Source organism: Castor canadensis, chromosome 1, assembly GCF_047511655.1.
Source record: "Castor canadensis chromosome 1, mCasCan1.hap1v2, whole genome shotgun sequence".
Lineage (NCBI taxonomy): Eukaryota > Metazoa > Chordata > Mammalia > Rodentia > Castoridae > Castor > Castor canadensis.
In genome coordinates, this window is record NC_133386.1 from 27422811 (window position 1) to 27439540 (window position 16730).

Sequence of the window (16730 nt, forward strand, 5' to 3'; positions counted from 1 at the left end):
TTTCCACTTAGAATAAATCAAGGAGCATGTGTGTTTAATATATGTGTTATGGATGTTAACTTTCATTGTAGGTTTTTTGAAATGGTGAACACCATTACCGAAGAGAAGGGGAGAAGCACGGAAGAAGGGGACTGTGAAGGTGACTCCCTGGAGGTAATGACTTTAGGTTTTACAAAGTTTCTCTGTGGCTGATTTTTAAAAAACAAACTAGTGAGGGCCTCACTAAAGGAGGGAAGGAGGAGGTAGTTTGTTGATTGTGTGGTGAGACACAGAACGGCTCAGTCAGAGTCTAAATTTTCCTTTAATGTTAAAAGCAACTTCTGGAATTCCTTTAGTGAAAAGGGACTAAAAAAAGCAAACCCTGGCAAACTCTTACTGAGGAGTACTGAGTTTTGTTTAATGAGTACTGAGAAAGTGAGTAACTAGCTTTACCTGTGAGGGTGCCTGTTACCCCCCATGGACTAGGGTCCTTACACTCTTTCCATTCTCCTCTGATCTTTGTGCAATTCAGACACACAAAACTCAGTGGAGATTGTGGATGATAGAGCCCTGGTGGGCCTCATTGGTATGATGCACACATGAAAGTTAATGAAATAAAAAGAGGCAGGAAACAACTACCCCAAAATGTTGTTCCTCTATGGAATCATTTTACTTATGCCTCATGGACACAGCACTGTATCAATACCAACTTGTAGTGCGTGTCTGTTTTCTCTGCCATGTCTACTGTGTGTAGAAGAACCTCCCAGCACTGCAAAGGTCAGTGCTGGATGGAGTGTTGTGAGTACTGACTTTGAACTCTAACATTTTCAGTGTCTGAAGGACAGTACTTCTCCAGGCAGGACTGCTGGCCACCATTTCCTCCAAGCCCTTCCCAGTATTTGATGTGGGGCAGAACTCTGAATCTAGGAGTCTTGGTTTATATGGGTTATTATAACAAAATACTTTAAACCTGGTGCTTATGGACAACAGAAATTTATTTCCCACCATTCTACAGGCTGTGAAGTCTGAAATGAAGGAGCTGGCAGATTTGATGTCTGGTGGGGGCCTGTTCTACATAGATGGCACCTTTTTACTGTGTGCTCACATGGTAGAAAAGGCAAGGTAGCTCTGTGTGATCTCTTTTATAGAGCCACAATTACCACTCAAGGGGGGCTGCCCTCATGCCGTAATACCTTCCCCAAATACAGCCTAATCCATCACCATGGGCATTAGGATTTCTTTTTCTTTTTTTCAGTTTCCATAAGTTTTTTTTTTCTTAATCAGATCTTTTGAGCATTAAACTTATCTTCATTTGGAGATTAGGATTTCAATATACAAATCTGGGGAGAACACAAAAATTCAGTCTATAGCACCAACCAATATTTAAAATTATATTTTTAATGTAAAACTAAGGAAACTATAGATCACCAGCCTGGTCAGTATGCTTACTTATTATACCATCTTGATGATTTTTATGTCATACACTGAACTTTTTATAAAAATATTCTAGCAGTTGATGGAAAATTTAAATATACTAACCAATTATCAACCTGCCTGTCATTAAACCCTAATTATCTACCAGTTGTATTGCTTTGATATTGTTAGGTAAGTTTTCATTAAAGCTATAAAAATATGATAGATCTAGTTTGAAAAAAATTCCTAATGTATTAGCTTGCTGTATAGAACCAATATTAGTACTTATTCACATATATTTTGTATTTTATGCTTTTTTTCTTGGTAGTACTGGGGTTGGAACTCAGGGCCTTATGCTTGCTAGGCAGGTGCTCCTTCCCTTGACCACCCCCCACCAGCCCTAATACTTTTATACTTCCTTATAGAAGAGACTAAATCTCTTAGCTCTTACTTCAGTGCTCTTTTGACTTCTCATTATCTATGTTTTTATTTGTGTTAAATTTAGTATCACTGATACACAGCAATTGTCAGGGTAAAAGATAATGAGAATGAAACAGTTCTGTCAATAGTATAAAATTATGAGGGGATTAGACTGGAAAATCCATAAGGTCTTATGCAATGTCACATGTTGTTGGCTTTTTTCTGTTCCTTTTTTTTTGTGGTACTGGGATTTGAACTCAGGGCCTACACTGTGCACCACTCCACCAGCTCTTTTTTTGTGATGAGCATTTTTGAGATAGGGTCTTTCGAACTATTTTCCCGGGCTGGCTTCAAACTGCAATCCTCCCGATCTCTGCTACCTGAGTAGCTAGGATTATACAGGCATGAGCTACCAACATCTGGCTCTTTTATTTCTCTTTTAAACCAGCAATATTTTTTATTTTATTCCTTCCAAAGGAGCTAAGGGCATTTTACCAAAAATATATGTTTACCATATTAGACAAGGATGATTTTTATAATTGATTGGATCAGCAGTTTGGGGACCCTATTCTAGGAGCTACTTTAACTACCTGGACAGAATAGCAAAGCTTTATTTGCCTTAGAATTTGTAATGAATTTCTCTAGCTGATTTTTTCCTAGCCTCAGTCTTACATGATGTAAGAGGCGGGGTAGATCACTCTCCAAAGAACAACCAAGAGCATCCAGGCTCAACATCCTCTGATCTGTATATTCAGAAGTAGCGTATGAGGTGGGTGCTTGTGAGAGACTCTTTCTACTTAGGCAATCCTATGGCAAGCACTGTGACCAACCAAATAAGGGAAATGCTAAGGTTTCTCCTTAGGAACATCCAGAGGGTTTTGGTAAATCTGCTGACTCCACAAAAACCAGTATATATATATATATATATATATATATATATATATATATATATATATATATAATATTGCTTTAATGCATCGAAGTGTTCCTGACTCCCCTTCTCCAGTAGGTGCACAGATGCTGTTCTTTTAATTTAGAAAACATCCTTACACTTCTGTCTCAGACACAGAATGACATCTACAGTATTCCCAATGGACTTAAATAGACTATTTGAAGAGGTCAGTATCCTTGTTTTGTGAGTTTGGGCTTTGTTTGCCATTACGCCATGCTAAGTGATTCTGCTGATTCTTTCCTCCTGGGTGTTCTGTTAGTGTAGCAATGAATGTCTACAGTGATGTTCTAGGCTGCAGGATGGTGAGACTACCTTGGCTGTTCTCTCACTGTCCTTTCATGGCCATGCTTATCAGTTGTTATTAAGCCTTAACATTTATTTTTGCATAATTTATGATAACTCACCATTAGGATTTTGTTTTGTTTTTCCAGTATGAGGGATTGAATCCAGGGCCTCAAGCACTCTACTTTCTGAGCCATATCTCCCAGCCCATTTATTTTTATTTATTTATTTTTTTTTAGGTCGGGTCTCAATAATTTTGCCAGGAATAACCCTAAACTCACAATCCTCCTGCCTCCACCTCCCAAGTATCTGGGATTACAGGTGTCTTCCACCATGCCCAGCTGCAATTATGTATTTGATCGAGTTTCTTAGATATTTTTGACCTTTTCCATTTAAATTATTTTATCAGAATGTTAAATATTTGATTAAAATGAGCTCAAGTTCATTCATAAGCTGAATTCAAATTTTATTCCATGAATGATATACCAAAAATAATTCCTCTACTTCCCACCTTTATGCTACAAACAAGAATTACCTTAGACACCATCTTTATACGATTGAGATTTGTATGAGAAATTAAGAATGATTAATTGTTTTCTAGAATAATTAAGAATGGTTAATTATTTTCTAACAATTTTAATTAAAATTGTTTTTATACAGGTACCAATTATTCTTAAAGCCTTTGGGTACCTTGGGCCAAAATGAAATCAAAGTTTTGGAAAGGACAGGTGACCAGAGTGCTCTTCAATGTGTTTATCTTCAGTTAGGGAGGTGTCATCGTTCAAAAAAACTTTAACTATTAATGTGGTTCTAGAAACTGCAAATCCATCACTAACCCCGGGTTAGATTTCCTGCCATTAAAAAAACTTCTTCGAGGCCCAAGTTAGGATCTGTTTTTTTTTTTTTCCTTCTGATTTCAATGTTTCTTTGAAGCAGTGTAGTTGTGGGATGGACTCAGCCTCCTTTGATTCATAACCAGAGCCTTCCTCCATCAGATCAGATCAGATCTACTGAAATCTCCAAGCTGAGGGCAGGAGCCCCAGGTTCTGGTTCTAGCTTTGCCAGTTTCAGTTTTATAACTTTGGACAAAATTCATGCTGCTGAATTTTGTCCAATGCTAAGATGGTTTCGTTTCTTAAATTAGAGCTGAGCAAGAAGATAGTTTCCCAGCTTTACTTTTTAAAATAATTTTCCAGATTAATACAAACTATACAAGGTTATTTCAGAGATAGCTCAGTACCATTTCTCAAAGAAGGACTTTTCTGTTTTATAGATATAGTTCCTTTTGATTCAAGGATGTGTATTTTGACTCAAGGCTGTGGTTTGTCATGAAAAGGTTATGAATGCATAATAAATAAATCAGTGTGTTAATAAATTTCTTCTGAAGTCATCAAGGAATTGATTACAGCTAATTCCTAGGCTGTGCTACAGTTAACATTTACTAGCTGTGGTCTATATTGTTCTTCTTCCTGCCTTCCCTACATTAAGAGCAAGGACATTGCCAAGTGCCAGTGGTTCATGCCTGTAATCCTAGCTACTTGGGAGGCTGAGATCTGGAGGATTCTGGTTCAAGGCCAGCCCAGGCAAATAGTTCACAAGACCCCATCTCTGAAATAATCAGAGTAAAATGGACTTGAGGTGTGGCTTAAGTAGTAGAGCACCTACTTTGCAAGCATGAAGCCTTGAGTTCAAACCCCAGACCCACAAAAAACAAACAGACAAGGACATCTATCCAGTAACCCAAGCCAGACCCCTGAGAGAGACCTCTGCCCCAGCCCCTTAACCCTTACACCTGCCTTTCCTCTAGGCTCTTCCTATCCTCCTCTCTGTCACTCTGCTGCTGGCAGCTCTTAATCACCTTTCACGTGGCCCGTCCCTGTCATCTGTGGAGAGATCTCCAGATTTAGTGCCAGAGCTCTCCAAATTAAAAATCTTTCTTTGCTACTATTTGCAGAAGGAGCATTCTCTGCCATATGACACAAAAACCCCTAGCTTTTTCTCCCTTTCCTCTCCACCCCATGGTCTAACAGTGCCAAATCCTTCCTGTTTCCCAGCAGCTGGCCTTCCTCGCTTGCTTCTGGGCTTGACAGGCAGACACCAACTCCACAGCTCTCCTGCTCTGTCACACTTGGTGACCATATCCTTTTGTCTGTGATCCAGCTCAAGTGTCATTTTTTTTTTCAATCATTTCTCAAGCCCCCTTCTTGCTTCGTCTACTCTCGTGGCATTTTTGCACACTTCCCTGCTCTAACTATAGTCACTGCATCGTCATTCTGAAGCCTGCCCTGGACTGTTACCACCCAACACATGAGATCTGGGCTTTGTTTCTTTTTTCATCCCATAGTCGCGGAGGAAGTTCAGTCAGAACTGCAAAGAGTCTGAAGTGCCAAAACAAAGATGCTTAATATCTCCAGCCAAGGAGAGAGGGATGTGGATTGGAGGAGGCAGTGTAGGTTGTGGGTAATGGACTTGAAGGTTGTGCAAAGCAATGTTAAGTCAATTAAAGAATGAATATTTTAATCAAGCTTGATGCCATAGTGCAAAGATTGTCACATCCTCTCCATATCTATCTTTTATTTCCATGGGGGAAAAATAGGTACAAATTACTGAGGTTCTTTTGGTGCTTACCATAAAATCCATTGTATTCATTTTCATTTAATTAATTAATTAATTTGTGATACAAAAATTTGAATACAGGCTGTGGGCTTGTAGGTAGGTGCTCTACCACTTGAGGTGAGCTCTCCCATCCATGTTTCCTTTCTCCCAAGCACACCCATTCATATTTTTTCTCTCTCTCTTTCTCTCAGTCCCTCTCCCTCTCCCTCTTCACTTCCTTTTGCCCTCCCTCTGTGTTATGTGCACTGTGCCTCACTTTTTTATCAAAACATGTGTATGACTGGCACAAGCCCAAGGCAATCAAGTGACATGTTCTTAGCACCCGTTTCTACATCGTTTCCAGTGGGCACGAAGAGAAAGTGGCCCCTGTGGGCTGGAGTGGGGACCAGCAAGAAGAAAGGAACATTTTCTTTTGACTCAGACATCTGCAGTATGATGAAAGACCTCACCATTTCCTTTTCTGTTTATTTGCCTCATCAGCATTAGCAAACAGTGGGTTAGAATTCCTTTAAATCGATATAGAATCGTCAAGTAGTAAACTGGTTTGTTTTTCTTTAACCTTCTACTTCTATTTCTGTACAGATCTCAATCTGAACACCCACAGTTACTTTGCTATCTGAGAAAGTATATCACTTAGAGTATTGAAGATACGAATTGCTATTTATTCATTCTTTTGAGAGGGGGAAAAAAAACCTTTTTTCCTTTACCAACTTATGTTCTGTAGTTGGAGCCTGTGAATTAACTGACACAGATAAGTTAGCAAAGGGACGAACTTTATGCATTTAGTCCATGGAAATCATTGAGAAGCCACACCAAGAAGCCACTCCCAGACAGGTAGGGTTAAGTGTTTTTGTGTCATTTGAGTAAGAAGAGGGCTAGGGGATGGGACAGCAAAGAGAAGCAGCAATGAGTACAGAAAATTTTGTCGGCTTTGTTTAGGTAATTTCTCATCTGGATATAACAGGTCCACCTCCCTCTTGGCTGTAAACTCCCGAGGGGATTTATGACAGCTGTATTTTCTGGAAGCTTTGCTTAAGCCAGCAAAAGCAGTTTACATCAGTTTTTTTTCCTATGGCTGCTGTTCGTTTAGATGTTTTCAAGGCCTAAGTGGATCTTTATGCACATTGGTGGTCCAAGTAGACCCCCATTAATCCACTCAAAAACTGGTTTTTGTCATTTATCTCAAGGTTTTCACAGTTTGGTATACACATCTATGGAAATATCACAATGAAACCCCCTTGTACTATTAATGTATGCTAATAAAAAATAAGTACATTCACTTTTTTAAAAACTGTTTTTTGGATACTTACTGGGTGGTAAGCATTATTCTGGGTGCTGGGGATTTAGCAGAGAACAAAACAAGGGGAAAAACATCCTGTTCTCACTGAACTTATACTTCTGATGAAAGACAAACAATAAACAATGTAAATAAGTAAAATATATAGGATGTTAGTGCTTAGAGTGAAGGAGAAACATAAAGCAAGGATAATAAATAAAAGATATTAAATAAGTAAAGAAGGATTACAGTGTAGCAGGGTGTGCAGTTTCAGACAGGAAGGCCAGAAAGGCACTTTAAGAAGGTGATGTTTTGGACTGGAAATACGGTTCATTGGTAGAGTGGTTGCCTGGCATGCATGAGGCCCTGGGTTTGATTCCTAACACTGCCCCCCCTCAAAAAAGGGGGAAGAGTGGGATTCGATCTGTTGCACTAGATATTTGTACCCTGCTGTGTGTTCATATTTGTGGCATTTGCATATTAAGGAAGCAATGTGACTGAGGATTAACAAACCAGCCATTGGGGTCCTTGAGGTAACCACTGACGAATGTACTCAAGACCCCTGGGAGGTGCATGGACTTTTGTAAGGTGGTTCTGTCTCTGTAGGTCCCTTGGTTGGGCCAGGACTGAGTGAATCACTGCTCTGTTGTATGGCCTTGTTAACAGTGTCTTCCCATGCCAGCTGCCAGTTTTCTCCTCGCCAACATTGTTCTGGGCAGGCAGCAATAAAGGGAAGATTCTAGAAGTGTTCCCATCATTGATTTGAGATGCAACTGTTGTCTCCTTAGCAACAACCTGATTTGCTAACCTATTACCACAGAAATAGAATGCAAAATATATAAGCACTGGATTTACATTCTTTATTAAAAAGAAAAAAAAATTTTTTTTCCTCCCTGTTTTTTGGCATATTTGTCAGTTAACAGCCCCTCCTTCCCAGCTCTGTTCTAGTTTTTCTAGCTATCACATAGATAACTGTCTTTAGAGGCCAGACCAGCCTCCTGTCCCTTTTTAACTTTTCTTCAAAACTGCCTTCTTAATTTATATTTTTACCTTGTAATAGTAGGAAAAATAAAAAAGAAACTAGGCAGTAATTACTCTTTAAAATGGTCTTACTTAAATAGCAATGGCTTTATTAAAAGTTCTCTTGATGTTTTTTCATTTATGAATACTTTGTTAAACTTTATTAGGTATAGAGTCAAGTTCTATACCTAATAAATAGTTTTTCAAAGTAGTCTTTGGATGCTTTAGGCTCCTGAGCTAACTGATGCTCGTGCAGCCCCCTCTCAGCTCTGTGTTCCTCAGTATGCTGTGTGACAAAACACTATCCCTGTGACAAAACTGCTTCAATCAAAAATGAACAGATACAGGCTCTGAATGTTTCATTTTGGCACCTGGTTTAAAAAGTTATCACATTTTTCTATAATCTAATTCACTAATCGAGCAAATAATTACTAAGCATCTACTGCAAGCCAAATAACTCTAAAAATGACTGATAGAGCAGACAAGTAGGCAAGACAGGCAGGCAGAGTGAGAAACACATGACAACAAAGATGAGTAGAAGGGCTATGGGTGAAGCTCCTTGGTAGAGCACTAGCTTGCACAAGGCCCAGGGATCAATACATAGACATAGACATAGACAGAAGATAAGCCTGACCTGAGGTAATAGCACTGAAAATAGAGATGGATATGCCATGGGTTTGTAAGATCTTAAGAAGGAAACCTGATAGTGTGTTCAGTCCCTTTGAGATAGGAGTGAGGGAGAATAAAGGATGGAGCCTAAGGCGGCAATGGCCACCAGGTGTCTGCTTGAAAAGCAAGCGGATCTCAGTGGACATTGACAATACATTGAATATCTTGATAATACTGGTGTTTGAAAACAGAATTAATATTAAGGTCATAAGCTCTTAAGTAATGGAGTTTCCTTGCAGCATTAGTTATAGAAAGAACACAAGATCTGACTTTAAACCACAAGTCGGACATTTTAATTGGAAACAGTATTTCTGATCATTTGTAAATTGAAGGTAATCAGAGACCCTTCTTACTATGATACAGGCTTATTATGAAAGTTGAATGAGACAGATCATTGCAAGTTGGAGACTTTTTCTTTTCAGTTATAAGGTATTATAGCATAAGGTGGTCCAGTGTATAGGTTTCTGTCCCTTTGAGCAGGCACACTGGCAAATTTGATCTATTTTGTTGATGCCCTAAGGTGGGACTCCACAGGTACAGCACAGCATTGCAGAAGTCTGGACCACAGGAATTAGGTGTGTGATTTGGTCTCCTTTGGCAGCATTGTTTGAACTATTCTCACTGCTCCTTTTCAGGGACTCAGTTCTATGTCCCAAGTCTGGCAAATGGCTGGATGATCCCTGTTGTGAGTTCCCTTCCCCATCAGACCTCCCGGGCATCTTCCCTAGGCAGGGTAGTCTTCAGCCTTGCGTCAAGCACTGAGCGCAGGCGTGTTCACTAATGTACCCTGGGTATCTTGTGGTGGATACTGAGAATTGACACCTGAAAGCAGGTGTCAATTTTCCAGAGCTTGGAAAGACAGAGCAGGGTCCATGAGAAGGAGGCTGGCATCCACACCAGCCTGGCATAGTATTCTCTCCAAGAAACACCACCTGACTGCCTTCCACTAAGGTTTAGAGACCAGTTAGAGATAAATAACCTGGAGCATGTGCTAACATAGCCCCTGTGTCGTCAAGACAGTTTGCTTAGCTCCTGGTGTAGGTAACTTATCCTTTTAATCTCTGCTTTCTTTTATAGTCCAATCTTTGTCTTTAGTATTTTATAGTTTCCTGAGAGCATATCTGAGTGTGAATTCATTTTTATCTTTCCTATTTAGGGTTCAATTGCTGAACGTTTAAATTGATTATGTTTCAAATCTTTGGTCTTTTTCAGAATACCTAATCCTTTCTCATTTTTTAATTTATTTCATACCTTTATGTTTATATTTTAAAGTCTCTGATTTATGGGTTTTTGAGGATTGTATTTGTCACTGACGGTGAATTATTTCTTTATATATTGATGATTTTGGATTCTGAGCTCAGTTTGAATGGTGCACTTTCAATGAGAACCCTGAGAAGCTTGTTTGAGGGAAGTCTTCCTTTAAAACACCTTTTCCAGCCACTCTTGGGGCAACGTGGGCTGAAGATAAATTATGATACTTATAGGAAGTGTCAGTTTGAACTCCAAATAGCATGAGGATCAGCTATGGTTGAAAGCATTCAGACAAAACTTGGTTTTACCCATCCAGAGTACAGAAGAGACCTGCCTTCTGTACATCTCCCAGTGCAGTGGGTCCCTCTTTTAACCTGTCCTCTCACTGCTTTGTGGTCCTTCAAGGTTCTTCCAGCTCTTTGTCTGCTGTCAGCATTAGGCTGTTTTTCCTCTCCCCTCATGGGCATGAAGACCCAAGCCCCAGATAAGAGGTTAGCAAACTCTGGCCCAGTGGTCAAATCCAGCCCACCACTTATTTTGCTAAATAAAGTTTTATTTGAACACAACCTGCCCATTTATTTATATATCTACTGGTCTGTTTTTGCCCTGTAATGGCAGGATTGCGTAGTTGCTACAAAGACTACATGGCCCACAAAGCTAAAAATATTCACTATCAGGGACATTATAGGAAGTGTTTGCAAACTCCTGCCCTAGCTCAGTGAAACTGAAAACCCTGCCTTCATCCACTCCTGCCCATCTCGGACTGCAGGCGCACCCCATGCATAGGAAACCATCCTGTTAACAACATCTAGATAAAATAAAATAGATTTTAAGTGCCTTGATAGGCTTACAGAAGTAAAAGTCATTGCCAGGAACCAGCCGTGAAGAGGAAAGGGTACCGTAGAGGGAAATCCCAGAACCTATGCGTAGTTAGTGTTCCTCCTGTTATTCATTGTCTCCTTACCCTATCCTTTTGGTGGTTTTGTTCTCCTGGAAGAATAAAAACTGCTGTAGCAGCACCAAAGCTGAATAACAGGAGGAAAGCTATGTGCTCACTGGTGATAGGCTGATGCCAGCTGTTGACATCTCCAGAATCAATGAAAGGAGGGCTGAGTGGGTGAAGGAAGCCCAGTGGGTTTTTGCAGAAGCGTGTCTGTGGATTTACCTGTGTAGTGCCCACTTACTCATAACACACACGATCATAAACATGAACGTACTACCTGCTTTACGTTGACAATGTCTGCTTTTTGGTTCTTGAAGCTGCCATGTAAAACTTCATCTTATTATTTTACTTGTTACAGTCATTTGGTGAAATACGAAAAACTGCTCTAGAGAAAAGCTGGTGTTTGAAATGTCACATGCAACTAATGTTTCAACCTCCTGTCCCCCATTTTCCTTCTGCAGTATGACTACGAATATGATGAAAATGGTGACCGAGTTGTGTTGGGAAAAGGCACTTACGGGATAGTCTATGCAGGTCGAGACTTGAGCAACCAGGTCCGAATTGCTATTAAAGAAATCCCAGAGAGAGACAGCAGGTATTGTAATTGTGGCTACCAAAATCTGTTTGTGAAAGTACTTTGGGTTGTAAACAGTATTTTAAAAAATACTTGAGTGATAGTCTAACCAATGGAACTGTCTGAAAACTCCATTGTGTTAACTAACCTATCTCAAGTTTATCCACTACATTTTTCAGTAACTTAAATAGAAAATCTGCTGGGGAAAAACAAAAGATTCAGGTAGGGAAGGACAGGACTTTCAAAGACTAGAAAAGAGACTGGCCTTGTGTGTCACATCAGATAAAGGTGATTTATTATATGGCTAGATGGAAAACAAGTGCAATGACAGGTAAGTTTCCAGTCCAGCACATAAGGAGCTTGGAAGCTGCCATTCCATTCTAACAAATAAAAGCTGAACACACAGAAAAATCAGCAGCTCTTGTAAGATCTATGGGTGGAGGACAGGAGGCTGTCCTCAAACAACTGAACAGAGCAGAAATCCCTGAACAGAAGCCTCCGTGGGAACCACTGCTGGGGTAGAAAACCTGTCTAAACTCCTTGTTTGTGTCTGCAGCCACCTCTTGTCTGCTTTCACTCCTTCCTTTGCCTTTAGCCCATTCTTTCTGAATCTTTCTGAGATCTTTCAGAGATCTGAATCTTTCAGAGATCTGAATCTTTCAGAGACCTTTCTGAAGGTAAAATCACATAATGTGGAGATAATGATGTATTAGTATAGGGTCATGGTTGTAACAAATGTACCATGGCGGGGTGGAGCTGATAATGGCAGAGGCTGTGCCTGGTGGGGGAAGGGGATATGGGAAATCTCTGAACTTCTGACCAATTTGCTGAGAACCTAAAATTGTTCTAAAAAAAATAAAATTCCTTTTTAAAAAATCACATCATATTACCATTGCCTAAAACTCTTCCGTGGATCCTGACTACAACCAATCTAAAACCCAGACTCTCTTATATAAGGATTCTAGGCAGCCTGCCTGCTTGGGGCCTTACCACCATGGCAGCCACACTGCTGTCTCTCTGTCCAGGAGTCAAACCAGTGTCAACCAGATCTTGGCAGCATTGCCTCATTTTCATCATTAATAAAAGTTTTAATTGACAACTTTATACACATCACTCAGGTATTTAATGAATAATTTCTACCAGTGTTTCCATCCATCCTTCCGTATCATTTGAATGGAGGCTCTATTCAAATGTCAAGATACCATAGAGGCCTTCTCTTACTGTCTCAGGCTGAAAAAGATATTCCCTCCCATACACCACTGTCCCAGGTCCCACCTATCCATCCTTAATGCATGACTTCCATAGACTGTCACTTTGCCTCCAGCCTCCATATCTTCATTCTAGAAAAAAACAGGAAAACGAAGTTTCCTGGAAATGCCCAGCATACTTCTACAACTTGGTCACCGGGTTGGGTGACCACCTATCCCTACCAAGGAGGTTATGACTCTATAGCTTTTTAGTTGGCCATCTGTTTCTCCATACAAAATCGTAGGAAGAGGAAAGAATAGATATGAGTTTGGCAAGAAGCTGTTGCTATCTGCCACATGTAGTTTCAATTTTATATTTTTATGGTATTATTCCACATTTTCTTCTGTGTTAACCCATTTGACTTGCTTATGAATTCTTAAAAATGGTAGAAATTATTCATTGAATACTTGGAGTGATATGTATAAAGTTGTCAATTAAAACTTTTGTTAAATATACTACATGTTCAGAGTCTATAGACTCATAGACTCTGAAATGATATGAAATTTTAATGGATCATCACTATTAGATTGCTGAATTACTCTTTAGTCACATCCCTCCTCTTCATCTCTGGGTGGATTTTAAGATGCAGTTTTTAAATCCCCATGTAGATTAAGGTTATTCAAATGCCAGCGTACACACAAAGCACATCAGGACCAACAAAATGCCCTTGGCTCCTGTTCTGTAATGGTGTAGTCGATATATGTGGGTTGTATGTGCTTGTCACCTGCATGACAAGTGCTTACCTGGAACAGATGGTTCAGGGTATCTTTTTGTTAACTATGTAAAGGGATTACATCAATTTCATAGCATTGTTATTGTGAAGATGAAATAAACAGGTATTTCTATCTATGTGCCCTGGAGACATCTGGATGTTCCATTTGGAAAGATAGGAGCTACAGAGCATAATTGCTAAATGGTATGATGGATGTGAAAAATGTATGCTGTGGGATACTGAATGCCATATGCAAAGAAGGGTCATAGCAGCAGCAGCAGTTTATGTTGCTGACTTGGGGTGCAGCTCAGTGGTAAGCATGTACTTATCCTGCACAAGGCTCTGAGTTTGATTGCGAGCACCTGACAAAGATACCAGATTCCTTCTGCATTTCCTTCACATTCTAAAAAGACTTTGCTAGTGAGTCAGAGTGTTTGTAAGAAAGTTATGCTGGATTTAAGTATGCTCCCATAATCTGCCCCTAGATAGGTGTCACTCTCAGGTTGGCATTCTTCAGAAGCCATACAGGAGAGGTTGAAAGCCACCCAGGTATGGTGGTGCACACCTGTAATTCCAGCACTTGGGAGGCAGAAGCAGGAGGATTTCCAGTTTGAGGCCAGCCTGGGCTATATAGCGAGTCCCCGTCTTAAACTTAAAAAAAAAAAAGGAAGGTTGGAAATCATTCATCTAGGTGGTTATCAGTGGAGGTTTGATTCAGAGGGGGCAGTCTAGAGATTTATGGATCAATAGTTTTTTAACAAAGCTAGAGAGATGGATGGATGGATGGATGGATGGATCTGATTGTCTATACCATTTCTTCCTTCCATTGTTATAACTGATGGAGAAAAAATATAGTTTTCTTGTAATTCCCATAGACAATCATAGTTTATTCACCTGAACAAATTAGCACTTCATCATTATATAGTGCTTGGCACTTATACCTTGGGAAATTTGCTGGTGTTTGTAATATTTTTCAACGTGAAAACAGTATGAATCCTTAGCTCATTGGACTCTGACTAGTATTGTAACTTTTTATCTGTTCTTGGTTTAAATAAAAGCATGGGGACATTTGCTTCTGTAGGATCTTAACTGTAAGCATTGAAGGTTTGATTTTCCGTAGAGAATCAGAAGGTAGGCACCCTTTGATTCATAATAAACTGAGCTGGTGTCTTCTTTCAGATGATCTTAATCTCCTCAATCTGTAGAACAGGCCCAGTTTTTGCCACTAACTCATATAAGAGTAATCATGAACCAGTATCCAAGTGGTTTTCACCTCATGAAAGAAGTAACTGGTAAATGGCTTCAGAGCAAAGGGTTATTACCTAAGCATCGTATTGGTGACACTGTATATGGGTATTTCTTGTGTTCCCTCGCTCGAACAATTATCTAAATGTTGTTTCTGTCTTTAACTGATACACTGCTAAAGTGATAACTTTAATATCTGCCCTTTTCAGGTCCTAGAGCAATTGTAAACTAAAAAAAAATGAGTAATATATTGATACACAAGATTTTGTTGTCATTATGTTGCGTTCTTTCTCAGTAATCATATACGGATTATAAAGTGTACTTGAATTAAATGATTCAGATTTTAGTAAATTGTTAGTTGCTTTGGCTTTAGCACTTACTCTGCAAAGCTTTATGAAAATGGTTTTATTACTAACCAATTCCAGTGTTAGTTATCAGTACCCAAAAAAGATCCACTGTGCTTATTTGGACTTGTCATTGAAAGATCTGAACATTCCCTACAGGTATGACTGAAGCCAATATGAGGCAGCAGGCTTGCACTTAATATGTCTTAGTACTTAGTGCCTTTCTCTCTGCATCCCCTGGTATGCAAGTGTGTATGTATATACATGTACTCATATGTGTACATATGGTATATGAGTACATCAGTATATATGTACACACATATATAACATTGTAACACACACACATATTAGGGAATAGCATTGAGTCTGTTTATCACTGTCACCTTACCATTGATTAGACTAAGCTCCTGAACTAGGTCATAGTGGGTCATTTCAAAATGTAGTCACTCATGCTTCAGTTTCATGTCACCAAATCAAAAGCTAAGCTATTTATTTGTAAGATTTAAACTTCCCTCAATTCAAGAGAGAGATGTTAGGCAAATTTCCAGATTTTCAGATGTATAGCCACCAATCAAAAGGAGCCCAGTCACTTGCGCCAGCATGATAAGGAAGTCCCCTCTGCTTTCACTCACACAAGGATAGTAACCTGATGCTCACAAATTGCTTTTGCGCCATGCTGTTTCCTTCCTCCTGCTCAGCCTCCCTTGCAATAAGTGGTTATTATTGTCATGCCTAGCAAAGCTCCTGGCTATTTGGACCCAAGGCTGTCTAATTCAGGAATCACCAATTGAATCTTTAAAACTCAATTTGTTGAAGTTTTGTTCTTTGCCAAACTATACAATAATTACAAAAGAGCTACAATGATTTGGGGATTATTAAGATTCTGTAAGCTTTACAGTACTTCCTGTTATCAACTAAAGTGTTATTTGTTTCAGAAGCTTAAATACTTCTATAATCAGATACAGCAAATACACCAAGCACATGATTTTGATACAGAAATTGTATAGAATTAGGTAAAAATCATGAGATAATAGACTTGGTGGACAAAGTAAGGTGAAGATTTTGAATCAGTGGACTGAGAGAGACTTGGAATGTAAATGCCTTTGTTTTTCATGGAGGAGTGGATGGGCCTTTCAGAAAGTTCTAGAATGAACATTAAAGTCATTGGGAACTTCTGGGCTTTCCTGGACAAAAGCTTCTGGGATAGAAAAGTCATGTTGTGAGGCCAGTGGAACAGGATGCCATCTTAGTATGGACAGAAGCTGTGGAGATGATTTCTAATCATTTTAAGACTGTCACTAGTTTTGTTACCTTGGGCAAGTTAGTCATCTCTGTGAATTAATCTCCACATCTATAAAATGGACATCCTAATAGTACCTTCTTCCTTACTTGTAAGAAATAAGTTAACGTGCACAAGGAGCTTAGAACAGTGCCTGCATCTTTCCCCTTATCCTACTCCAACTGCAACCTCACAGAATGTGCCTCTTGAGAAATAGAGGCCTTGGGTGGTCATTTGATTTTATTTATGGGCACATGTCTAGCTGACATTCTCAATTTGGATTGCTTAAATTTATATACTGAAGTCTGGCTGCATGATTAGCGTATTGACATTCACATGTCTTTCAGATACTCCCAGCCCCTGCATGAAGAGATAGCCTTGCATAAGCATCTCAAGCACAAAAACATTGTCCAATATCTGGGCTCTCTAAGTGACAATGGCTTCATTAAAATCTTCATGGAGCAGGTCCCAGGAGGTAAGAGCTGCTTTTCTTTCCTTCAAGAGCAT

The 16730-nt window shown here is 39.5% G+C and overlaps 1 protein-coding gene across 4 annotated transcripts in view; it reads left to right on the forward strand.

The window, feature by feature from the left end:
• Window positions 1-16730, forward strand: part of Map3k5 (mitogen-activated protein kinase kinase kinase 5) — a 205106-nt gene that overhangs the window by 137614 nt on the left and 50762 nt on the right. For all 4 annotated transcript variants that reach the window (XM_074073740.1, XM_074073720.1, XM_020180404.2 and 1 more), the window contains 3 exons: window positions 72-153; window positions 11283-11416; window positions 16571-16698. In XM_074073740.1, the coding sequence (XP_073929841.1) occupies window positions 72-153; window positions 11283-11416; window positions 16571-16698 (344 nt within the window). The remainder of the gene's footprint in view (window positions 1-71; window positions 154-11282; window positions 11417-16570; window positions 16699-16730) is intronic.